Consider the following 16,532-nt stretch of genomic DNA (forward strand, 5'->3'; position numbering starts at 1 on the left):
TCAGGCTGACTGGGCACAACAGTCCCCATCTGTCACCCTGCATAGAGGAACACATCCGTACAGCCTACCAGGCAAAAAGATTTTCTTTTCCTTGGAAAAGAAAAATCCCTCATTGAGTCATTAAGGGAGAGGCTGGAAGGGGCTGGAATCCTGGGCTGCTGCAGTTTTTTTCCCCAAAAGAGCAGAGGGTCTCTGAGTAGAAGACCACAGCACAGGGTGCTCTGTGTCCTACCCTTGATTCTTATTTGTGAGGAGGGATATTCAATTCCTAACGTACCTTAAATCGAGGGAAAATGTAGCAAGTAACAGCAGCCTGGGAAACACCATGCAAGAAGAATTCACCACAAACTAAAGAACGGGTCCATACACAGCAGCACTAATATAGAGATTTTATTTCGACTGTATTGAGTTGTACAGCACATTTTGTTTGTCACAATGCTATTGAACTGATTTTAGAGTTTTTGGCCAGCACATTGTGACGCTGAAACTCACAAGAGCTAAAAGCAGTTTGGACTAATGGCCTGAACAGAAGGGCCAGGAGTACCTAGTTTCTGGCTTCCTTATTGCTTGCAGTCATTCCAACGTGTGCAAAACAGGAGCAAATCCAGTTTCTTCTGCCAGCCCAACGGTCACTCTTCCATGTCCGGCAATGACTGCAAGGTACAAGGCAGGGGAGAATCTGAAGCAAGGTGCCTTCTCTTCCCAAAGCCATATTGGTTGTTCCCAGTATGGAAAAGAAGCAGAGTCCAAGTAAGTACAGGGTCTTCAGATGATGCTAGCTTTGCTTGCACTATTGGGATTTACAAAACCAGAGGCTGACATACCAAAGTGCAGGAAAGGGTCATTATTCCATTCTCTCCGACAGAGATGGCAAACCATTAACAAAAAATTTGGGAGATCACAACAGCATGAAGTACTTTGCCTTATTAGTAGACCCAATGTCCTCACAGGTCCTCCCCCCCTGCCACATACAAAGTCTCAGCTCACAAGGTGCAGAATATATCGGACATTTTCATTTAGTTGGAAAGAAAACCTGCATTTCTGCGAAGAAATGCCCCACTTTCAAACTCTTCTTCCTCATTAATATCCGCAGATTTCTTAGAAAGGAGGCAGGATGGGTACTCCCCGAGGGATCTAGGGATTAAAAGCCCACCTGAAGCCCGCTTTCTTTCTAAACCTTTCCTTCTTTCTAAACCCAGTTCCTTTTCCTTAGAAGGAGTTGGGATTCCTGCTCTCTAGTTTAAAGAGGCAATTACAAGTTGGCAACTCCGAACTTTGACCGCTGTACAGGAGACAAATAAGAAGTCAAATTCAAGAGGCATTTTAGGTAGCGCTGGGGCAAGTCAGAGAGATTGTTTCCACCACTGAACAGATGCCACACATCATGTTTATCACTGTATCTTGGCTGTACATCCTAAAGTGAAAAGCACAGACCGTAGTGTCTATGTCAGCCAGGGTCCTTCCCCACCCCCGTTTTGGTATCGATGCTTCATTCTCCCTTCTTCGGGTTACATTAAGTGCACAGAAATATATAGCAGCATTTGGACTGAAACCCTCACATACACCAGACAGCACATTCCAGGAGGTAAAACAACACATTATGGCCTATACCCTCAAGGTATCAAGTTTTCAGGATAAGGAGCAGTGGGAAGTGGAGAGCTGAGGGCAGAAAAGGAGAGGAGGAGCAACACAGGAACACGAGTTCTGTTTCCATGCCAGGAGAGGATCAGGGTGCCATTCCTGTGTTAGCACCAGGCTGTGACACGACCGCAGACAAAGCAGATGGGCAGAGCCGAAGTGAAAAAGCCAACCTCCCATCTCCCCGCAGTGTTGGGGGCCGGGGCAAAGTCAAGTGCGTTCACCAATCCTAGCAAAGCGTGAAAACGGGCAAAATCTGCTTGGCCTGTTTTCAGCCAGAATGAATTTCTCCTCAACGCTCAAGAGAAAATCCATTGGTGACAGCTAATGAGTCTTGTTCACCAAGCTGATCGCAAATCACACTCATGGAAAGAGAATCTACAGAACTGCTCCAGGCTGAGGCCCTTCCAAAGCACACGGTACCACCTGGAGCCTGCCCTCTTCCTTCTCGTACAGCAGCCTGCCTTTGTAGGGGGAGTTGGTTCTAAACATGCCTTTCTATTGCTTTGGGGGTACTTTGCACAGGCGACATCTGTGAAAACATTGTTTTCCAGCCCACAAAAGAAAGAGGTTGCAATCCCCTCTTTAGCCCTAGGTCATCAGACTACAATGCACGGGCCCAACGGTACCAGAGCGGGGACACGCACCATGCTCTCTAATCTGAGCTCCTCTGCTCCAGACTGATAGTAAGACTGCTGAAGACAGCGCATTCAAGCTTGGTGTTCAAGTGTTGCACCAACGGCCTTCACAGTTACAGTGGAGGCAGAGTCACCCTTCAAACCCACGACAGAAAAGGCTGGGCTTAGACAGGTCCCTCGTCTGGCATTCAGCTGGAAGCTGTGGCGATGGGTTTCTTCAGATGTTGGCTCATGAGCTCCCTGGCACGAGACACTTGGATGTGGTCATAACAGGAGTTACAAACGAGGACAGGGTCGTACAACTGCTGATCAGGGATGGGCAACTTCAGATGGCAGCAACCAGCACAAAACACGTTCCCACAGTTCCTGTCAAGGAGCAAGAAAACCAGTGAAAAGAGAGCTGAGAACACCACAGCAAAACTTCAGCAAGCGCAAAGGATCCAGTTCAGGGGCGAAGTACCAGTCTTTCTTACGACTTGTCAACAGATTTCTTGAAGTATATACTGTGGTCTCCAGGGCAAGCTAACTGGCTAGCACTAAAAAGGGACCAATGGGCATTACTGCCCAGGAGAAGGATCAAAGGCCTTGGGAAAATAAAAACCAAGAACAACGTAGAGTGGAACTCTGCAGGGAATTTACAAGGCTTAGCAAATAAAGGAAAGACCTAAAACTTTCTCCTGGGAGCTGGAGGGAACAGACATCTCAGACAGGCATTTTGTGAGGTTTGTGAGAAACAGGCTGAGAAGAAGAGTGGAACTACAGCGATAATATTGTTTACCTGCAGTGATGCCTCCGTTTGGCCAGCCAGAATTCACAATCGCAGTTAAAACAATGCGAGGCCATGTGGTCTGGAACCCACCGCGTGACCTAGGGCAGACACCAGTCCTCATCAGCTGTCAGTTTGTACCACCACACAGAGCAGGTCTCAGGGCCCCAGCGCAGGCTCTGGGCCACAACAGGCTGGCTCAGAGCGAGCCCACCCTGCAGGTCTCCTTCTATGGGACACAGCAGCAGAGGATGTGTTACAGGACAAGGGTGGCTGCTCTCTGCCTTGCTTCCAGACCGCTCTCTGCTGCCGTAACCACCAAAGTTAGTTGCAAAGAAACATTCTCTCCTGCTGCATTACAGCTGCCATAGCAGAACACATACATACCTCAGTCTCCTTCTTATCAACAGGCTCCCAGCTCGCTTCTGACAAACAGTCTTCACTATGATCAGAACAGAAATCCTCAGTGTCGCTGCTGTCCGATTCCTTCAGACATGTCTGCAAAAAGAGACAAAGTCACAAATCCCCTCAGCTGCCTCAATCGCACAGTCAAGGGCATTCCCTGCTCCGGCCACACTCAGTGCTTGTGAGGGGCACATGGGTGGCTCCAGTGCTCCCCATACAAAGAGGTAAAGCATTCATGACCATTGCTTGGCCCTCAAGAAGCAGAGATGCCTCTGGGTGGCATGAGGACATGGCACTTGGACAGGAGGGGAACAGGGCTGAGGAAACCTAGCAACGATCTTAACCACCCACTCCAAAAGTAAGAGATCAAGAACCGTGGGGTGGAGAGGGCAGTGTGAGGTGGGCACAGCGAGCACTGCTGCTGCAGCCACCCTGCTGGAGTTGGGGTGTTAGAGGCAGTTACTTACAAAGTCATCCTCGTAGTCCATCGGAGGCTCAGCCGGAGGGGCGCAGAAGTGGCGGATGTCCAGGCGCAGCTGCAGCTCTCGCACCTGCCTGCGCAGCTGCTCCACCTCCTGCTTGTAGCTGGCCTCGATCTGCCGCAGCCTGTGCTGAATCACATCCGTGGGGAAGGGGAGCCCATCATCGTCCAGGTAGAGAGGAGGCACAGGAGAAGGACATTTTGGCGGCATATGCTTGGGACCAGACACTTGTTTCAGGTGGCAGGGCAGCCACGAACGGCCGGGCTTCCCTGCGGGTCCTGCAAAATGCGTGCCAACGTGGCCAGAGCAGACTGAGGGTTTCACACCTTCTCTGGTAGACCACTGGCCACTGAGGCACAGGCCTGGTGCCCGCAGCGGTTTGCTGCTCAACCTCTTGCTACAGCAGCCATAGGAGAGGAGGTGTCTGGATGCAGGCTCCCCATTGGGGAGTGATGTCACCATTCCTTGAAAACTGTCCCAGTTGGACCCCAGGAAGGAGAACTCGCTGCTTTGGCTCTGGGAAATGGGCTTGCGCCATTGCTCTAGTGGGACTCTCCCCAGCCGGCCAGGCTCCTCGCAGGGCACACTCCTTCCAGCATCGCCTTTGCCGTCATCTTCATCTGGGCAGGGGATGCCCAGGGCAGGGCTTGGGATGTCCTGACAAGGGGCGCTTGGTGCCAGGGACTGCTGGCTGGGAATGTCTTGGCAGGTGGTGTTTCTCTTGGGACAGCCTCCTCCATTGGACACCATGCCAGTAGCCTTCAAAGGTTCCTGGGGACAGGTTTCTAACTGCTTTCCGGAACTGGTGGAAACCCTGTCAACATTTTCCTGTCCGGAAGGATCTGGAGCTGGACACGTGCTATCCAGTTCCTCCATGTATGTTCTGTTCCCCTTTTCTGCCTCCAGAGAGGCACTGCTTGCTGGCACAGAAGCCCAGCTGCTCAGTTGCTTGCTATGCCCTTCGTGCTCAGCACGGCTGCTACAAGTGCTGTTGGCTTGCAGGGGAACGTTTTCCTCTTGCTCCTCTGCCTGCCGTGTCTCTCCCGCAGCCACAGCACTACCTTCGCCCAAGTGCAGCTCGGCTCCCTCAGCGGTGGCATGCCGGGCTTCCAGGCCCACCCGCACTTCCTGACAGTGGTTATTCAGGTTGGGATCACTAGACGTGCGGGTCAGCGGGCTGCTGGAGTCGCAGGCTGAAAGCAAGTCATCCATAGATCTTGTCTTTGGTAACCTAGAGCCCAAAAGCAAACAGGTCTCAAAACAAAACTCCTGAAACTTTCCTCATTTCAGTCAAAGCTGAGATGAGAGAAGGGAAATGTTCCTAATTACAGATTATGGGGTGGGTGGGGAGGAACGGTGCAGCAGCATGAGCTGAAATGCACAACACTGCAGCGTGGCCTCCGCAGTCTGCCTTTTTAGGTGCAGCAGGGAGCTGTACACATTCTCCTCCAACCGGCTGGGACAATGTTACAGAGCTTTTGCTCTCCACAAGGAAGATAAGAACAACAGGTAAACCAGAGGAACTACAATGAGCAAGGAGGGAAAGAAGGCCTGTGGGTAGGAGGCAACCTGGGACTGGGGATCTAGGCTCTTACCTGTCCAAACATCTGCCACTGAACTCCTGGCTCTGAGATCCAGGGGGCAGGTAAATGTCCATATCATCCTGTCCCAGAGGATGCGGTGAGGAAGCTGGGAGATACACTGCTGTCCAGACATGCAGCGCTCGCACGTGGCACACTGGATGCAGCACCTGCAACAACCACTTATGATCAGAGGTGAATGCAAAAGGTAACCCCTCCAGTCTCTCCCCACACAGTCCCTGGTGCCTGGCAGGTGGAGAGCCTGGAAAGCTGGGCCAGGAGCTCTACTGACCTGCTCAGACCCTGGCATATAGAGAAGATTGTGGAAGTTCTTATTGCCAGCCCGCAGGAGGGACCACACGGAGCAGGTACGCTTGTAGATGTTGTGCATCTCTCGCTCGCAGGGGCTGTTCCCAAGGAAGGTCCCATAGAGGCAGGAATACGTGTGCTGCACCAGCTTCACCTGCAGCATCAGAGGAGGAACAATTGTCAGGGCCATTAGGAAACGGTGTCTCCTGTCACCTTCCACTCCTCTGTCCCCCACAACCTTCCACTCCTCTGGGATGGCACGTGCGCTTACTACCCAGCCAGTGACCCTGCTGCTGTGCTCTCTGCCACACAGGGCAGGACAGAGAGGGGATAGCAACAGGAATCACTTAGGTTAAAGTGAAAGCAACAGTCAACTGATACCATACCCACCCCTCTATAACCCTAACCTGTATTAGTTGATAAGACAGAGATTAATAGCTATCGTTTCCCGAATTTCTTTTTAAAAAAAATTTCAGACTCATATTGCTCCAAGATATGCAAATCATACTTTTAATCAAAACAGTGCTGCTGACGGTATCTGAAGTCACTGGGCTAGAAAGGGACCCAGAGAGGAAGTGATTCTAAGAAACCAGAGAATATAAACCCTTCATCACTGCACAATCTGCTAGGTACTCTGAGCCTGCAGAACCCACTGGGAGGAGGAGGAAATTGCAAGCAGCTAAACAGAGTCCAGCAGAAACACCACACACAGAGAACCAGGTCAAAATACTGCAGCTGCAGGGCAGGGCTGGACCCACACAGGGAGGGTATGTCCGGAACGCCAGCAGAGAGCCCAAGCACTACCCAGACACTTTGCCATTTTTAAAGAATTCAATTTTTGTTTTCTTTCAACTACAACACTGTAAAACATCACAGCCTTCCCTCTGCCTCTGTTCACATCTGGCAAGGGATAAAGAGAGGTTTGCATGTGTATTTCTTACCAAAAAAGCTTCGTTAAATTCAAAGAGGCAAGGAAATTGCTTCAGAAGCTGATGAACAGCATCCAGCCACTGGAGAAAAACTGGGCACTGCTCGTTCTGATCTTCCACCTTCTCCTGGTGACCACAGCGATCACCAAACTTATGACCAAAATCCAGCCAATCTGATTCAACAAGCACCTGGAAGCCCTGTGAATAAAAGAAAAAACCTAACTGCAGACACTTTGCTGTAGGCACGTAGCAGGACAAGGCAAGCCCCATCTGCCAGCAGTGCCAGGCAAACTCAGGACTTCTGGAGGGCTGGAAAGCAGGCTGCGCCGGTGCTTGGTTTGGGAGCAAAGCTACCTGAATGTCAGAGGTTTCCAAACACAAACTAACGGCTGTTATTTCTACACAATAAACAGCTTGGAGAATATGCACAATTAAGAGTAGGGAAGCAGCTGAACCTTGAACACAAGAGGGTATTTACCACAGTACATCACCAAGCTGGGCAGAGCAGCGAGGTACAGTTACCGAGAACAGGCAGGAAGAGAACATGGAAAAACCCAACACCCACAACAGCAGCTCTGAAATGCCACTAAGCTTACTGCCAAACGCGATCCTGCTGCTTTCTCCGGAGACTCAGACAAAAGCTGCCTTTTAACAGACATGCAAAAGCAGCATAGCACAACTCATACCTCCATGGTCCTGTAGTAAGGGTCCAGAAGAATCTTTGCCAGTGCTACAATCTGCGGAGTCCTGTCCCAGCCATCTGAGCAATGAACCAGCACTGGACGCCCTTCTCTGTCAACTGCACTGGAGACCAGCACTGCTGCCTTCAGCATGACAGAAAGGTGCTGCAGCCACTTGGTGCTCTCCAGGGCTGAAAGCCAGCTAGAAGGTGTGCAAAAAGCAAGAGAAAAAAAAAAAAGATCTATTTTAAGCTAAGTCTTTTTAGAGTCCTCAATGAAAATCAGTCTTTTCTAAAACATGCTCAAGAGGAGCCAGCCAGCCTGGGAATAAGTGCAAAGAATCCAACCCCTATTTTCAATTTTTTCCCAGATACAGCTACATTTTAGAAACCCTCAGAGGACGCACACAGCCAAAGTGACACAGAGACAGTGCTGCAATCCCTTCTGGATTATCGGGGATCAAAATAAGCAGCATTCAAGCACTGTGAGCACTTTCCTATCCCTCCATTTTCTAGGGTAGAAGCCCGGGATAAGGAAAAAAGAAAAGGAAGGGAAAAAAACTCCAGGACATTGACAGATACAGCATCAAACTCAGCTAGAGAAAAGACACTTACTTGCTGGGGTCTGGCACCTGACTGCAGACAGCACGCAGATACTGGAAGCTGTTCCGGATGGAGTGGATGTTGGCCATGCCCATGAACACAACTTCACAGTTTGGGTAATACTCTGAACACAACAGAGACAGAAACATTCAGAGAGAGCTGCTGCCACTGCAGCAACTGCCTCCACACACTTAGTTTAGCTGTCCCCTCACAGCACCATTTCTGGTCTCCAGTTTTTCTATAAAAGCCTTGCGGGCCAGCAGGGATACATCTGGAATAATGGACACAAGTGAGAAGAGGAACGTGCTCCCAGAGACTGAGTACCAAAATGCTGACCTGACCCCCACCTGCGCTCTAGGATTCACTCAACAAAGCGGGTCCAAGAGGAAGATGTTTTGGGATGCGCTTAGCCCTCTGTACCTTCACATTCGCAGCCGCCTCCCTTCGCTCTGTTGGCCACAGCTGCAGTGTAGGACCTGGCATCGAGAATCAGCAGCTTCTGAGGAGTTCCAGCGTTCTCCACGCCTGAGCACGCGGTCAGGGACGAGTCTGCAGAGACAGACATGGACTGAGCTCCCGGCACCTCCCTCCCTCCTACGAGAGGCCTCCAGTGCCACCCAACACTGGCTGTGAACGAGCCCGGAGACCCGTCCCACACACCGCAGTCAAGACCTGACAGGGTCCAGAGTATCCATCTGAATATCAGGTTTAAAGCTTCCATTGTAACAGTCCTCTCAGCCGCAACATTTAGGTGTAGGAAGCACTAAATTCACACGTTTAGGAGAGAGCGGAAGGGAGCGAGCTGTCTCACCGAAGTCGGCATCGCAGGCCTCGCTGCCGTCGCTGCTCCCATTGTGCGGCATGCCACCAGGTACCTTTACTCCAGGGTTCAAGGCACAGGCTTTGGCAATAGATGTTACAAGATACTCGTCGTCAGCGTTTCGCCAGCCCCACCAGCTGATTTCAGGCTGGCTGCAGCGTGCAATCACCGCCCCGTTGCGCACGTGTCTGCAAAGGAAGCGAAAGCCTAATGAAGCCCCCTGGAAAGGTGAGGAACAACCCCAGCAAACTTCAGCTACAGTCAGCTCCTGTGCAGCTCTCCTCACTGCATTTACTCTTGCATTCAAGCAGGGAAACAGGGCAGGGCATTTCAAATAACCACTATTCATAACAACAGCAGGGACACGGAGGCTGTCACTTGCATCACAGCGGCGAGGAACAGAAGATGTCCGGGAGTAGCACAGGAGCGGCTAATGGAGCTGGAACAGCTGGCAAAACGAGATTGCAGAGGAGCAGGTCGCCGCAGCGCTTGCAGGAGTGGCTGTCGGGAACAGCCAGTGCCAGGGCGGTGGCAGCTCGCAGGGCCCCACTGCCAGGGTCGACGGTGGTGCCCTGGGACTCGACTGCCACCAAAACGAATGGGCAGTTCCTGCAGCAAGGGGGAAGCTGCCAGTTCTAGCCATTACTCTACTAAAATATTTTTATTTACAATAATATATAAATATATATTATTATTTATAAATACAATATATAAAAGATATACAATTGCATATAGATATGTAAATATTTATATATTAAACCAGAGAAGAGAACTTTAATTATGGTTGTACTTTGGGAAAGTAACAGTTATTTATTTTAAAACTGTTCTGTTCTCCCATTTTCTTTCTCTCTTTTTTTTTCTCCCTTAAAGTACATACTGTTGTTAAACCATTTCATTTATCACTTGTAAGTTAGAAAGATTAGCTCACTCAGCATCAGACTGGTTAGTTTCTGGGTGGAGGCCTGAGCTGGTGTTTATTAACAACCCCTAAAATGTGAACCCTACCCTGGCTGTTGCTTATTGACGTCTGGCAGAAGGCCTGATGTAGGAAGAAGTGTTCATCTTTCACATGAACACACGAGTCATTCACAAATGGCCTGGAAGTGGAATGAACGATTAGGTGACAAAGTTGCTGGTGATACAGAATTATCCAGGAGAGTCTATGGCTGCCTGGAAAAAGTTGCAAAGGATCTCTTGATATTGGGTGATAAAAATAAGAGTATGAAATTTAGTATTAATAAATGAAAAGTATTTACAGTTGATCAAAATGTAACTCCAGCTATTGACATAGAGCAGTTCGGTACGAATCGGCTGCCAAATCTCAAAGACTGAAGTCACTGTGGAGCTCTCAAAAAGCCTCAGCTCAACGCTCAAGAGAAGCAAAAAGGTTAAGAATGTGCTAGCAGCTATTCGGAAAGAAGTAGGACAGAAAATACTATGGCATCACATCTTACGCATCTTCAAAACGACAGAAATTTCTCACTAATCCATCTCAAAAAGGGTAATGTAGTACTCAGACCTCCAGAGAAGGGTGGCAAGGACAATCAGGGGTATAGAAGAGCTTTGCTATAGGGACAACGTAAGTAGGAAACAACTCCCCACCATGGCAGAAGAACAAGAATGAATAAGAGGCATAAAAGGTCATAAATGATATGAAAAAAGTGAGTTTGGAAGATTAGTCTTATTTTTCCCCAATACAAACTCAAATGAGCATTGGAATGCTGATGCCGTAAGTTTAAGAAAAACAAGTAGTATTTTTCGGACAGCAAATGTAACAGACAGTAGACTTTCCCAGTGCAATATGGAAGTATAAATTGGTTCCAAAATACGTTAAATTCATGGAAGGTAGGCCTACCAAGTGACCGTGAAGCAAAATCACATATTCTCCTGAATACCCCTTGTAGAAAATTTAGGATTGCAGCTGCTCCAAAGATGCCCCAGGGCAGAACACCTGCATACCTGTCCCATTTGTTATACTTCCCTGAGATGCTACTCCTGGTGCCTGGCCCTTCTTGGAGCCAGGATAATGAACTGGACAGTCCCGCACCTCCGTCCTTCACAACAGTGTTTGCCCCTCCCTATCCCACCACCCCTCGTGCAGCACCTCTCTGAAGATGAGCTGGAGTAAGAACAAAGATGTACATAAAGCTCCTGATAAACCACATTCAAGTATTTTTTTTTTTAATTTGTAGGTCAACACCTCTGAAGAAGCTGCGTTGGTGGCAAAGTAGGGGACGCAATGCTCTAGATCCTAAAGCACACTAGCACAAGCCTCAACCCGTTACTCAAGGGCTGCTTAGCTGCTGGTGAGGGCTATTAGAAGCACCCTTGAAGGTATCTCTTTCTCATGCTGCCACCCTATAAGGGGCTCTGCTGTTCCACAGAGGATGACAGTGCCTGTTCATGTTATTTGCTGTAAGGCAGCACACCAAGAAAATGCGTGGAGGCTTTCAACTCCCTCTAACAGTGGCGCACGGTATCTCACCAGCAGCTACTGCAGTTTGCAGGAATGGTTTTGCTTCTCAAAGACAAGGTCCCCTTATTCTCCTGCAGCAACTTATCAATAAACACAGAAAATATGTTACTGTTAATGACATCTCATAGATAATGACGACGAAGAAGACTTTAAACTGAAGACTTCCAAAGAAGTAACATTCATGTTCGGCGAAGTCAAAATACCGTGGGGTCCTTTTTCTTTCGGTGCTCTCTGCTGCTGTTTTGTTTTGCAAGGTGACTTACAGAGCAGTCACTCCCAGGAGATCTATTCCTGTCTTCAGGATCACTCAAGGATGGTTAATACAGATAGCAGCAAAGGCTTTGTTTATACTAGTAAATGAAACAGAGCCAAGGTGTGGACTTAAGCAGCAGCCTGTGATCATCCAAGCTTGTTTATTAGCACACCCACAGTTTTTGGCCTGTGCCAACCAGCACTTTCCCAGACAGCGCCTGAGCACCTTTTTGGGAGGTGCAGGTGCTGTGCCAGGAACTGCTCCCAAGAGGCTGTTTGGATGCAATGGCACTCCTTTGGGGTGCAGAGTTTAGCTGTGTAGGCCACTCGAAGTCAGAGGTAGCCTGCTTAATGCAAGACTACAGACATTGCCAAAAAGTCATATTGCATTCAGAAAACTTCTTGGTAGCACAAACTTCTCAGCACTGCAACAAATGCTGGGCAGAGGTTGGCCTTGAGGTAGCCAGTTTCAAGAGACATAGCGACATGCCAAAAACCACAAGGAAATATGGCCAGCATTGACAAGCATGAAGTCATCAGCAAGCAGAAAGTATAGCAGGTGCCAGCGGATGAACCAAAACCACAACGGAGCTAGTGATGAGCTTCCCAGGTCAGGGGAGCACCCATAACTTGACTCTGTGTGCAAATCTCCCCCACACAAGCCTACGAAGCATTGCAGGTCTTTTACTGAGGATCTTTGTGGCGGTTTTCCTCAAAGGAAAAAGCTCCTTTCTTGAAACTGGAATGGCAGAAGGTGCCATGGTGTTTTAACTTACATGGACAAAATTATTCTTTAGGGATCCTCAGTTTAGTTTTAATGACTCGAGAACCTTTCAGAATCCAAAGCTGGAGTATGAGGTGCGTTTGTAGTTTATCAGTTGAGCTTTTACTCCCAGATTCACGCAGAGCACAAAGCTAGAGCACATCTGATACTGTCAGTACATGCCATTTAACCCCTAACGATCATCCAGAAAGCATCATCTAATATCTCCCAAGTCCCCTCTCTGTTATTTTCTGGCCATAAGAGTGCTCATCCACAATGCAAAAGTCAAGCAGCTTAGCTTAAAACACAAGAAAGAGCTGAGAGTGTTTACAGAGCTGTCATCTAAAGGTTCCCAACCGAGATGCATGTATGCAAGTGCTTTCACTTCCAGAGTCTCTGAGTTAAACCCCTGGCTCACTCTGGCATGATCTGAAAGCCTGAGACCGAGTGCTGAGCCATGGGGCTGGAGCATCGTCCACTGTTTGCCCGCTGCTTCCTTGACAGCCGCTGCACCACGAACACGGGCAAAGGTGATGCTGAGTGTCTGTGAGGAGTGCTCTCGCTAACATAGTCCCAAGGTCTTCTGAAGGTGGCTGTGTAGACAGAGAGTAATAACGAGGAGCGGCCGGTACAGAATGCCCGTCTGCCTCTGTAGTCAGCTAAATAATTAATTGCATCCTTTGCGTTGTTTTAAAAGTGACTTGTGCCTGGAGGCTCCTGCATCTCTCCTGTGCATCTCCACTGAGGACTCAGAGATGGAGACCTGAATTTCTTGGCTTAACAGCTAAATTATACTTTTTTTAAAGAAAACTGGTAAGGTGGTACCTTTGGTGTCATGTTTTACAGCACTGACTGTGATCCAATGAATTCAGCTTTGTTCTCCAAAAGCTCTGAAGCCTACCAAACACTCCTGTGGTTACCAAGTCCCTGGGATGCACGCACCCGAGCCCACTTGTCCACTCTCTCCCGAGCTATGAGTGATGAGGAGGAGCTGAGTGTGAGGCTTTTCATTTCTTCCCCTTCCACACAGCACAAGGCACTCCAGAAGCAGCCATGGCCCTCATGGACCCTCCTGGCCAAAAAGGCTTCAATCTTGAGGGCAAAGGCAAAAGAGTGCATGAAAATGAGAGATACAGATGGGCAAGCACTTGTCCCATCTTGTAACATCACTTGTCAGCATCTTCTAATCTGATCCCAGGCTGCAAAGGGTTGCAGCTCAGCCTGTAAATTACTGGGTACCATTACAGTGATATTATAAAGAGAAGAACAAGATAATTGTTAAGAGTAGCAAAAAGACACGGCTTTGCCCTCGGGTGGGGAGGCACACTGGGACAGTCTCCAGCGCCAGGCCATTTTTAGCAAAAGTAATCACAAATACAATTAACTTCTTAGCTGACTTGGCTACAAAGAGGGAAAGGCTCCATACCATAAGCAGCACTTCTTATTACTCTGCTGTAGAATTTAGTTCTTCTAGAAGTAATACCCTGTGTTTTACCACCATCTAACAGCCAACCATGTAACATGAAGACGTAGAGTTAAGGTACGTGTAAATTCACTCTGTGTGTGTCTCCTGGCTTTTGTACTTCCCAGGGCTGTCCTTTGTTGTGCAGCTCTGATATTTTCCAAAGCTTTTTATATTTGGATTTAGTAATTGCTAACACAGAGTCTAAGGCTAGAAACCATAACGTATGTTAAAACATGCACACTGACTAGGTGCATCTATTCAGCCAGCCTCCTGTTAGTTTCAAACATGCCGGTCTCCTAGCAGACATTTTTGATGAGAAACCACCCCCTGACCCTGAAAAGCCCTGCTTCGTTTGCTGCCTAGCCTCCTGCGTCCCCACGTATAGATTCTTTTTGGAAGGCTGACCAGGGAATAAGTCCTCTGTATATTTACCACCTATTGAATCAACAAAGATCAGCCACATGCAAACATTTCGTTCTGTTACCTAAATGTTGTCAAACTCTCAGAACTTGGTCAAAACAGAAGTGATTGGCACTTGGGTATTAAAAGGTAAGTCCAGGCCTGAACACCTAGTTGAGAGCAGGGCCATAGAGCAGGCTTATTTTGGCCAAGATTTCTTTTCAAAGTAGCAGCTAGGCAAGTACCAATCTGTGAAAAACTTTTGAAACTCAGTGAAAGAGAACCTTAATTTGACATAGTGTTCTTGCTGCATCTCCCACAGGAAGAAAGTCACCCACATCTTCAGATCTAACTGAAAGCAGGAAAGAAGCAACAGCTACTGGAACGCTGTTTCTCCCTTCTGGAGAACACCCCGCGCTACTGCTGCAGACTGTGTGCCTAGAGAGGCTGATATGTGTGCTGGGAGAAGGAGTCCTGAAAGCAGAGCATTTTCAGGTAAAGGAATACGCAGCGTGAGGACCAGAACGCAGCTATCGTTGCCACCCCTTGCTCCACAGCCCCGTACGCATGCTCTGCTAACCTGGCTTCACAACACCCTGCGCAAGACTACGAGGAAAAGGGCAGCTGTCATGGGTTTGGGGGAGAGCACTGCTTTGGTTTTGTGTTTACCTGTACACCACCACAGGGATCCTTTTCCACGACCTAAATGAAGCCACGTTCTCTAGCTCCTTATCGGTGATCCAGACAGGGACCAGCAACTTCTGGGGATAACTGGAACAAAGCCTGGAAAAAAGAAAGCATGAAGGCAAGATGAGGACTCAGCAATCAAAAATCTGCACCAGTGAAGCTGTGCAGAGAGGGCAGGAGCAGCTCCCATTTCCCCAAAGTCAGCATGCAGGACTTTGGCTCTTCCTCTTCATATCTATCCCAGTACAGTCTCAACATGGGAAAAGCAACCCCAAAAACGCTGTCAGGAACAAGCTGAGAGAAGACAACCTCCTTTCACCTCAGGCCTCACCTCCAGGCCCATGCTAAGTACCCCAGTACTTCCCAAGGATGCCTTTGGAACATCCTCTGGACTTAAGAATTCCTGAGGGTTTAGGGGAACAGTCATTAACTTATGTGGGGTTTTGGTTTTCGTGCAGCACTTGCAAACCCAGAAACACAGAGAGCTTCTGGTAAATGATGATCTGCCACTTTCTGCCTTGCAGAAAACAGGTCACCACTGATAAGCTTTACACATTTCTCTATAAGGAAGACATAACTCTGCTCAGAAAGATGGCAGTGGTGATTTGGTGTATGCTATAATAAAATGACATGACGGAGATGTAAAAGAGTATCTTGTTTGGTGGGGTGCCAGAAATCAGATTCCCAATACACATCTGAACACATGCCATCGGTGAGAGGAATGCGATGGGCAAGTCCCTACCAATCCGGTCCCCTGGGGAAGAAACTCAGAGTGTGCACAGCTAATAGCGGGGGGCACCCAACTCTTCAAGGAGCAGAGCTGCAGTACCAGAGGAGCCTCACATCTGAATGAACCTGAAGCGTAAAGCAGTTCGGCTGAAATGGAAATTCAGTTGGGGAGGGTGGGGGAGATGAGAAGAGGCACCAGGATTGCAAATACTTCAGTCCTAAGAAAAATGTTAAAAACATTATCAGCAGGGCAAGAGGGGAGCCAAGGGAAAGAGAGGGAGAGCCAAACACAGTGCTGGGGAGAAGAGGAGAGAGCAATACAAGTAGAATGAAGCACACGTAAAAATCCAGGAGCGCAGGGGCTTCCTGGTTACTGCAGCTACTTATCCTGCCCCTGCCGCTGGCAGCACACGGCTGCGTGCAGGGCAGGCAGGTCAGGTCACAGGCTGCAGAGAAAGCACTGCCTGGACGCTGGACCAGCTGAACTCCAGCAGCAGACAAAGCCGTACATGGCAAGGAACATGAAAGCGCAGCTCTAGCTCTAGGCTATAACCCACATCATTTAGAAGGAATGTTTCAGGGCAGATGGGACGCAAACTGAGGGGGTTGAATCTATCCAGCTGGTAAGCTCCAGAGGGTGGCCTGGTGTTCCGCTGAGTCCAGGCTATCCCAGCTGATGGCAACAGGCACGATATAGCGCTCAGTATTACTTAGTTTGTGATGCTAGCGAGGAACTGCCTGCCACCTTAGAAGATGGCACTTCACACAGTGTCTAGACAGCTTCTCGGAAAGCCCCAGGCAGAAAGCAAGGTCGGTCTACGGGATAAAAACAACAGGGTAAGGAAGAGGAATCCAGGAAGCAAAATTAAAGCTGTCAGGTTAAGAAGCTGAAGACCAGGATGTCTAGGCTTG

The 16,532-nt window shown here is 48.8% G+C and overlaps 1 protein-coding gene across 1 annotated transcript in view; it reads right to left on the minus strand.

The window, feature by feature from the left end:
- Positions 1-372: 372 nt before the first annotated feature.
- MTMR4 (myotubularin related protein 4) overlaps positions 373-16,532 on the minus strand; it is a 28,893-nt gene continuing 12,733 nt past the window's right edge. The window contains exons 7-18 of the mRNA XM_059829070.1: positions 14,874-14,987; positions 8,841-9,037; positions 8,450-8,578; positions 8,042-8,153; positions 7,434-7,629; positions 6,760-6,945; positions 5,802-5,972; positions 5,525-5,679; positions 3,915-5,160; positions 3,430-3,540; positions 3,055-3,143; positions 373-2,642 (exon numbers count right to left, since the gene is read on the minus strand). Of these exons, the coding sequence (XP_059685053.1) occupies positions 2,465-2,642; positions 3,055-3,143; positions 3,430-3,540; positions 3,915-5,160; positions 5,525-5,679; positions 5,802-5,972; positions 6,760-6,945; positions 7,434-7,629; positions 8,042-8,153; positions 8,450-8,578; positions 8,841-9,037; positions 14,874-14,987 (2,884 nt within the window). The 3' untranslated portion in view covers positions 373-2,464. The remainder of the gene's footprint in view (positions 2,643-3,054; positions 3,144-3,429; positions 3,541-3,914; positions 5,161-5,524; positions 5,680-5,801; positions 5,973-6,759; positions 6,946-7,433; positions 7,630-8,041; positions 8,154-8,449; positions 8,579-8,840; positions 9,038-14,873; positions 14,988-16,532) is intronic.

Source organism: Gavia stellata, chromosome 25 (assembly GCF_030936135.1).
Source record: "Gavia stellata isolate bGavSte3 chromosome 25, bGavSte3.hap2, whole genome shotgun sequence".
Classification (NCBI taxonomy): Eukaryota; Metazoa; Chordata; class Aves; order Gaviiformes; family Gaviidae; genus Gavia; species Gavia stellata.